The 9,735-nt window shown below is 42.1% G+C and overlaps 1 protein-coding gene across 2 annotated transcripts in view; it reads left to right on the top strand.

Moving 5' to 3' along the window:
• The first annotated feature begins 3,341 nt into the window (after positions 1–3,341).
• Positions 3,342–9,735, top strand: part of ablim3 (actin binding LIM protein family, member 3) — a 43,484-nt gene continuing 37,090 nt past the window's right edge. For both annotated transcript variants that reach the window (XM_034120993.1, XM_034120992.1), the window contains exon 1: positions 3,342–3,737. In XM_034120993.1, the coding sequence (XP_033976884.1) occupies positions 3,725–3,737 (13 nt within the window). In that variant the 5' untranslated portion in view covers positions 3,342–3,724. The remainder of the gene's footprint in view (positions 3,738–9,735) is intronic.

Here is a 9,735-nt window from a genome sequence, read left to right as displayed (position 1 = left end):
TGATCAGTGCTACTGATAGTTGGCCAGAGTGTGACAAACAAAAGACACATTAACTCCAATACTAAACCACTGAGTGGCTGATAATCGGCCATACACATCAGAACCCCCCTGCAACAACAACATGATCTACGTCATGTGTTTAACAGCTCGCAAAAATCATAAATTGTGCTCAGTGTTGCTGTTTTGTACTGGAAACAGTTTCCAGCAGAAGGCTCAGAGTGATGTCACCAGCATGCAGGTTTATTCCAGTAATAACGAGTACCAGGAGATGTTTGCCTTTACACTGGATCAGGGTGCACTGGCGCCTTTACAGACAGGGACAACACTGTGTTGACCTGACAGGCCTCTTGCCCCGCTGCCTCCAGTGCACAGGAAGGACAGCTTCCTGTTTTTCTGCCCCATCAGTTTACAGTTTGGAGGATAAAAGTACAACGCAGGACTGACACAGGGGTACTATCAGCACCCGGCACACGTCAGGCATACAGGGCACCCATCTACATGTTGTCACACCCACACCCACACACACACATACACCACCCTGATAAAGATGGGCTATTTAAGTCAATCATTATCCACAGTGATCATAATCAGCTTTGACTTGAGCCAGATCAGTAAACACACCGTGGTAAAATAATAAGAATGTAAAATGACCTAGATCCAGGTCGCTCATAATGTGGTGTGTTATGTTGATCAGAGTCTGACACAAAGTAGTAACTCTATTTAACCTGAGAACCAGAAAGTGTGAGCGGGAAAAGCAGATTAAAAGACAAAGAGAGAACATCTTGTACAACCACTGAGCTCCAGAACCAAAGAGGTAAGACTGTGTGTGTGTGTGTGTGTGTGTGTGTGAGAGAGAGAGAGAGAGAAAGAGAAAGAGCGAGAGAGACGCCACCACATCCACCCATTGTCCAGCTTCCTCCAGGATCAGAATCAGGGCTTCCTCAGGACACGGGACAAGGCAGTCAGTTGCACACACACACACACACACACACACACACACACACACACACACACACACACACACACACACACACACACACACACACACACACACACACACACACACACACACACACACACACACACACACACACACACACACACACACACACACACACACACACACACACACACACACACACACACACACACACCTTTTCTGGTTTCAGGTCCAGTTTATTTGCCTGTTGTATTGTCTGTATGTGTTGAAATCTTCTAATTTCCCAGGTAATTTACTTTTGTTGCATTTGAAGGACTTCAATAAATGTGATTGGTTATGTGGTTTTGATTTGACACATGACTAAGACTGTTTGGGAAACAGCTGATGGGCGTTCCACAATCAAATGGAGTTCATTCAACAGTGATACTAAACACTGAGTCAGAATACTATAAATAGCCTATGGTCATAATGCATTTGCTATGAATCATACACAGTTAAATTGTTAAGAACAACTATTTCCTTTACAGGCCAGTTACTATAATATAATCAGCGTTATTCTACAGGCAAACACAGCATAGTAAATCAGTCAACAGATATACAATTAACCTCCCCCCTCAACAATAGCTCCACCGTCAATAATCCAATTAACTGATTTGCTTACGTTGACTTTCCAGAAGAGGGCGGTGTCATGACAGTGTTAGCAACAAGCCAAGCCTGGCGGTGTATGAAAAACAACAAACAATCCTCAGTTTCACAAAAACTCTCCAGAATATTCAATTATATTTGCGCAATAATTTTTCCATTTCAATTTAAATGTTACCAATGATACGTAATGTTCTGTCAAGTTTAAAATGCGACTGGCTTGACTGATTATTAAATAAATAATAGATGCTTCAGAGAATCTCGATCTTCACCTCGTGTAGAAATGAAATCATATGGAGACTGATGACTTTTGAACACTTTGCTGTGTGATGTAGGCTAAACTGTCCCTAAAGAGTCCACAGCAGCCCAGAGTGACGTCGTTCAACCCAGGATAATAAAGAGAGAGCAGTCAAGTGACCAACAGAAAGTCAGAGGAACACCGGAAATAAATCAGATGCACTTTCACAATAAAATCATTAAAATGTGTTAATTGCTACTATGTCTCCAGTCCAGATACAAGTGACATTAAGCAGAGGTGGGAAGTAACTGAGTACATTTACTCAAGATAATTGTACTTTACTTGAGTATTTCCATGTTATGCTACTTTGAACTTCTACTCCACTACAATTAAAATGTAAATATTGTACTTTTACTGCACTAGATTTATTTTGTACCTTAAGTTACTTTGCAGATTTGCATTAATAATGTGAAATATAATCAACACTTAAATCAGACTTTAGTTCCACCTGGAGTAAATTCACAAGCTACCCTGCTGCAGTATACAAAGTCATTCAAACTAGCTGCACCTTTACCAGCTTTGATAAGACTTTAATGCATCAATAATTATAATCAAAACGTATCATATATATTATTCTGAAAAATACAAATCTGCATAGTGAGTGCTTTTACTTTTGGTAGTTTAAGTATTTTTGTATGCTTATAATATTCTAATTTGACTTGAGTAACCTTTTGATTACAGGACTTTTACTTGTAACAGAGTATGCCTGGACTCTGGTACTTTTACTTTTACTCAATTAATTTACAAGATCTGAGTACTTCTCCCACCTCTGACATTAAGTTATTAAATTACATCACATGTCATTTGTTAGACGCTTTGACTCAAAGTGACTTGCATACACTCAATACTGTGGGCTAATTATGCAATGAACACCTGTGGATTTATTCCTCCACAATAATGTTGCCTTCTCCTGTATTCCCATTCGGGTAAATGCTTTTCTTAAGTTAGTCTTAAAAATATCTACCTAATTTTATGGTTAACACATTTTGAAATTAAGGTTTTTTAAAGGGTAAGGTTTTGATCATTTGGTTGACCCCCGATGCTTCATTACTCCTGAAACGGATCATTAAAAGATACATTCAAACAAATTGAATACATGTGTAAATAAGGAAAGCTCTTTAAGCCCTTTACAGCTATTCAAATAGTTATCATGGGCTTCTCAAATCACGTGTTTTAATTTGTTGTTTTCTGGATTTTCAAAATAATGGGCCAATTACTCTGACAACAATACCGAACACTTAACACATTAAAGGAAGTTAATTTGACTTGTAGTAAGTACAATCTGAACGAATAGACATAGAAAAAGTCGATTTTAATTAAATCAATGTTTCTTCTGTCACAGTCAAGAAACTCCCTTGATGAGTTTTATTTTGAAAGTGCAGACCGGAAGCTTCCCTCTGAGTGTGAGTGCAGAGTGAGAGGCGCGCGCGGTGACAGCAGTGCAGCGCGGCGGAGCTGGAAACAGCCAGGAGCGAAAATGTGAAGGTGGAATCCGACTGAGCAGCATTGTGTTGTAACTGGCGTCTGTTTGTCTTTAAAAACAAAACACACAGGCGACACTTACACACAGAAACAACAGGAGCCTCATTTTGGATTTTAAAAGCACTGGAAATATCCTCGCGTTATTTTTCTTTTCTTATTATCTATCTGTCCACCTTCTCAGAAATTACACTGGAAGCAGTGTTGTGAGAGTGAGAGAGCATCATCATTTACGTTCACTTTGATGTTCATTTTTAATTACACAATTTGGAAGGAGTGAACTGCTCCGAGAAGATTCCCTCTTGCTTTATGGGATTATCATCGACGGAGACGATTTGTTTGAGATAAGAACAACATTGGGCATCATGAGTTCCAGTGGTAAGTCCATTCCTGCGCGCTTCATCTCTCCACTCTCAGCGCATGGACCAGCAACGTGTGAAACTAACATTGAACAATAATTGCCTATATTTCCACGACTCTAAAGAAAGTGGCCATTTAAAATGTTGAAATCAATTTCAAGCCATGTGATTCAATTTCACCTCATTAAAGCATAATATTCGAATGAATGGCCATACTTAGTTGAGATTTGGCATGCATATTCAAGAAAATAATACTACTACTAATAATAATATTTATAATATAAAATTGGTGTGAATTGTGCTTCTGTTTATAGTGTGTGTATCAAGCCCCATGATAAAGACTTGGGGCTGGTTTAGAGTGGATAGGGGAGCTAAATATATATGGAGGTCAAAGTAGCATTTGCCCAGAGTTCATTCATAGAAGAGCATTTTTGGGATTCTTCATCTACCTAACAGCTGTTGCTCGGTCCCTCCCAATGTCTGCTCCCCTCCTCTTTCATCTTCTTCCCTGCCTCTTCACCACCATCAGCAGTACATTTGACCTCTCTAGCGGGAACCACCCAGTCTTCCAGCTGTCCCCTCTTCATAAAAGTCCACCTGTCTTCTAACACATTCGCTGCTCGAGGAAAATCACCTAGATTCCTGGGGCTTTCTGATGTGGATCTCGTGGTTCACTGTGATTCAGCGCATGCCAAATAAGCCTGACATCCTGTCATACTTACCCTAAACCGGCCCGGGGCCCGCCATGATGCTGACCTGACCTTGCATCAGCTGACTGTGACCCTTATCCTCTGTTTGCTGAATCAGGGCTTTCCCCTGTAGGCCTATGATGGTCAGCTGTGTGAGCATGTGCTTTTGTGGCTCCACTTTATTGTTTACAAGTCATCATTGGATTCACAAGGCTTGTAAGACGTTTTAAAGAGTCCCGTTGATGACAGTTGTATTTGAGGTGCACCCGGTGCTTGGTTAACTTCTTGTGTCATGTGCTTCCTGTCCTCCCTCTCCTGTCCTCAGTGTCTTCAGGATGAGCGAGGTATCACTGCATAATTCATAATCTAGTCTGTCATTGTGTGCCACTCCATTATTTATCCAGTGCTCTTAACCCTGTGGTACAGAGTCTTGCCTTGACTGCCAGTCCTCGTGCCGTGCGTGACCCACGAATGGTGACGCAGCTCCTCGCTTACCCTCCTATGGAAAATGTGTAAAATTATTTTGTTAAGCTTCAAAATGCATTCTCTCAGCTGACACAGGAGGGGGAGGAGCGCATGCAGGCGGCATGTGGAGAGCTGTCACAAGTTCTCCTGATTTAAAAGCATGTGCCTACACAGGAAATCCACGCAAACACACACATCAGCAACATGTCAACCTGTATGTGAGTTTGTGGGAACCTGTGTATGTCTGCATTTAGCTGTGTGACGGCATTGTCACAGTAGGCAGAGGATGGGGTGACAAGTGTCTGGCTTCAGGCATGAAAACACAGCAGGCGTCAGAGCTGAGGAAAGACCATCTCCTCTCCTCTCCTCTCCTCTCCTCTCCTCTCCTGTCCTCTCCTCTCCTCTCCTCTCCTCTCCTGTCCTCTCCTCTCCTCTCCTCTCCTTGATTCCCACACCTCCAGCCAGTCAAACATATGCTCCCCTCCTCTCTCAACACAGTTTTCAGACATGAACGGGCCTGTTAGGCTGTTCTGTGTGCAGCGTTTTCCGCTGCATTGGGCGTGATAGCCCAGAGGCCATCGACACACGCGGAGTAATTACACACAGCTCTGACTGTCTGTCTTCATCTTCATGGCCTTCTATCTCTATCATGGTCACTGGGTTTTGTGTGAATGTTTGTGTGTTTGTGTGTGTGTCGGGTCAGACCCCTATCTTCTGCCTGGCTGGCACTCCAGGAAGGACTGTGGGTGTAGAAGGTTAGTTTCTGGTGGGAATGACCTTGTTTTTTTTATACACAATAAGAAATGTTCCCACAGAGTAAGGACCAGTTTCTGAATGCAGTGTATGTACAGTAGTGTGTGTCAGGGGAGCGATAAAACACATGTTGATCAATACAGTGATCATTGAGCTCAGGGACCTGAGGCGGTCTGCAGAGCCGTACATTACAGACTGCACTGACACCTCCCTCCTTCCCTCCCTTCCTCTCTATACAGAGTTAAAATACTTCAAAAAGGCATTCCCATTTGGGTGTCTTGACTTCAAAAAGCGTGTCTGCGTCTCACATAATGATTAAGACATATGGTTTGAATGCTTGATGAGTATGGAAATCAACGGCTGCTGTAATCTCCATGTAGTTTCATGTTTAGTTTTTTAGCCACGCTAGCAGAGATTAGTTTACCACTTTGCTCCAGACAGAAATATCTCAACAACGGCTGATTGGATGGCCATGCAATTTTCTACAAGCAATGCACCCAGAGGATAAATCTTTATGGCTTTGGTGACCTTTGACGTTTTATGTAGTGCATCGTGAAGACTGTGCATCACTGAATTTTCCTCTAGCGCCAACATGATTAAATGACCAAATACCTGCAAAATAATGGCATTCTTCATTTTATCCTTAGCTGCACGATGTGTTTAGTGTTAATTAGGAACAGCTAGCATTCTAAAACTCCATGCTAGAACGTGAACTTCCTTGAACTCATTGTAGTCTTTCAAAGGATTGCCTTCACTCAATTTTGGCTATGAAAAAGGCGGTACATCACATTTGGCGCAAGGATTCATTCTCCAAGTTGTTTGGCAAAGTCTATTGAAATCGAGCATTTCCAGATACCATTTCATGGATCAATGCGTTTGGTGAAAGGAGAATTTATGATGCTGAAAGTCTAAATGTCAGATCCCACAAAATTATGGGAAATGATCCGTGGGGTAGTATAAATGTACCAAAGTGTCCAAATGGAACTAATGGTAAATGCCCTGACAGACAGTGTCCTCTCTATGCCCCACTTAAAGAAGGGAACATATAAATACATGTATAGATACACGGGACAGTGCTAGATCAAATGATGGATACTCCATGTGCTGATTCAATGTCGGTTGTGTTTTTGCTGTTTTATGGGAGGAGTGAGCCAGAACAAGGGTAGACATGAAGGGGGTGGTATCATATATGATTCCTGCTCTTCTGCCTCATCTGGTGAGCAGTCCGAACCAGAGCCAAACCCCATTTATCACTCCTCCTGCCAGACGCCTTAGTTCAATAACACAGAGAACAAAGGTGGGAGAAAAAGATGCACAGATGCAAACACAGATGCTGGGGTGCACACATGAATATTTAGAGCAAACAGTCACGTACAACTGGTATATATTTCCAATTCCACATCAAATCAGGCACATGTTGTTCTTGATCATTTGCCCTGTCATTGTGGTTATTCACTGGTTTCTGTTGGATTTGTGTAGAACAGTTAAAGCCCTTGCGGGAAGGAGACTTCATGGAAACATTCAGATTCTATTTAATCCGCAGGCCTTTAGCTCTTTCTAAAATGTATTTTAAATGAATATAATAAAACGAAGACCAGCTCAACCATTGTGGCTTTATTGTAGATGTCATCCTCAAGGTTGCTGTCTCCATGACCTTGGCCTCTGTTGGGATTGAGTGATCATTCAGGCTGTCAGCAGCATTCTGACCTTTCTCCCTCTCCACACAGTGACAGTATGTTTGTGATACCACTGGACACCATCGCTGCTCTGATGAATACTGCTTACCAAGGTCCTGACAGAGATAAAGGGGGGTAAAGAGAGGGGATGGGGGATGGCATGGAGACACCTGAATTCAAGGCGTGGTGTTGCTTTGTTTTCTGTGTAGTAAGTGTACCAAAAAAACTATTTTAGCTAGTTACACGTTGACTAAATCATCCAAAATGCAATGAAAGTGGTGGTCAGCAATTTTATATGTTGACCCGAAGACAACAGGAGGGTTATGTTGCCATTAGCTGAACCCACTGGTTTGCATCTGGATTGGCCTCAGCTTTAAGCATTGCAGGTTGTGGATGGTTTGATGACAAAAAAAATGTATTGTGGGAATTGTTTTTTCCCTCGAAGATATTCATGTAGTTGACAACTTTTTAACGGTTGAAAAAGTAAAAAAACACATCTCCTCATATGATTTATCCGGAATCGACTTTATTTGGCTTTTCTTTGATTCGTTTCCCCAGTCTTCGCTCCGCTCACTTGTCACCGCTGATCTCCCAGCATCCCTTGTGACGAGCTCCCAGCATGCTCTTCCCCGGGGCTGTCAGGTCAGGGGCAGAAATAGCAGCAGCCTCTCTGTGTCCCTGGAGATGCTGTCGACCTTACCGACCCTGGCACGGTTTTTATCACCTGTCTGCTGTTATTCCCAGAGCAGTCGCCACTGATTTGAGATCAGTGGATTACACCTGTAGTCCAGTGACTATAATTAGAAGACTGACTCACAACACCTAAGCATGGAAGAGGATGGAGGGCTGTTTGAGAGCTCGCTAATGGGTTTAGAAAGAGAGCTATGTACATGTAATACGTCAGCTCCTGGGCTGATTGTGTACATGGATGCTCTGCGTAGGTGGAGCCTGTTGGCATGCACATTAAACAAGTTCCACAAGTGATCTTCTTTAGTAAATAATTGTCATAAATGTGAAGGAACCTCTGCTATTTGCCACACCTCTGTCTGTTTAATTTAGGTATCTTTTGATTACCTGGCTGAGGCGAAAGCAGAGGAGGTTATGCTGAGCCAAAGGTTTGTTTTGGCCATATTTCAGAAGGTCAGCATTGTAAACAAATATCCTGTGTATTTCCAGTGGAGTTGGCACATGTACATCAGGTGTGTACTCGCATTATCTCTCGTACACACCTGATGGGATCAGTGTTGCTCATTTGGTTTCAGTGTTTCCCCTAGGATGGAGTCATAGCAGCGGTGCTAAGGCAAGTGGGCTCAGCATAATGTGAGCGCTGAGCGCGTGGAATTTTTTAGTGTGTGCACGTGCGAAGTGCGCCCCGCCAATTTGTTTCTATGTGTCTGCCAGCACAAGAAAGGCTCTTGAGGCCTAGTACCAGGGCCGGTTCTAGACAATTTGCTGCCCTAGGCGAGATTTTAGGCGAGATTTTATATATAAAGAATAAATGAAAAATCTCTACAAAAGACAAATACACTCCAAAAACAGAAACTTATTGACATAGGTAATATACGTCAAAATGGCTTAAAATGTATTCAGTATTGGATGAACATGTTTGAATTGGGGGGTGGACGTCACATCCTCTAGAAGGGTCCGGGGGTATGCCCCCCCGGGAAGATTTTTTGAACATTTTAAAGTAAAATGCTTCAATCTGGAGCACTTTGAGCACACAATTACTAGAGACCTGATCTAGGGGGTACAACTCTAAAACACCCATATGAAAAAGATCGGTTTACATTTTAATAATCAAATAAGTATATGAACATAACCAATAACCTACCATAGCCAATAACAAATAAATGTAACTTATTTTAATTTTTGTTGTTCATTCATATCTTATTTTACCTAGTTAACATTTATTTATTAATGCATATTTTTGTATCTCTCCAACTTTAAACGATATTTTTGGTTGACTGTCCTATAGTATACATTGGAATGATTTCAAACCTGTTTGTATTTATCCTAATAATTATAAAGGAGTGCCTTGGAAATATGTGTTTACATCATTTGTGGTCAAAACGTTTGAGACCCACTGAGATGACTTAGACTAAAATTAACTATCTAAACACTCCGAGTCCTTTACCTCACTGAGCCTCTCAGTCTGACAGGAGAGCTCTCCTCCATCCTGGTTGTAGAAACATCTACTTCTTATATCCGTTAGCGCAGCTAGCACCAGATTCTAATAACAACAGCGCCGGTACCAGTGCGCCCTCTCTCTCTCTCCCTCGCTCGCTCCCATGCTCGCACTTTGGCTGTGAGCTGCGGGCGCCTGATAAGCCAACATCCCCCACTTTCATCACTTACAGCGCCCATCGTACAGGGCAAATGAAAAGTGTAACCGGGGTGAAAAGGATGTACATTTACTTAATTATGAATGTTGTTA

Source organism: Trematomus bernacchii, unplaced genomic scaffold (assembly GCF_902827165.1).
Source record: "Trematomus bernacchii unplaced genomic scaffold, fTreBer1.1, whole genome shotgun sequence".
Lineage (NCBI taxonomy): Eukaryota > Metazoa > Chordata > Actinopteri > Perciformes > Nototheniidae > Trematomus > Trematomus bernacchii.
The sequence above is the reverse complement of the archived record's forward strand: the minus strand, read 5'-3'. Positions and strand labels throughout refer to the sequence as shown.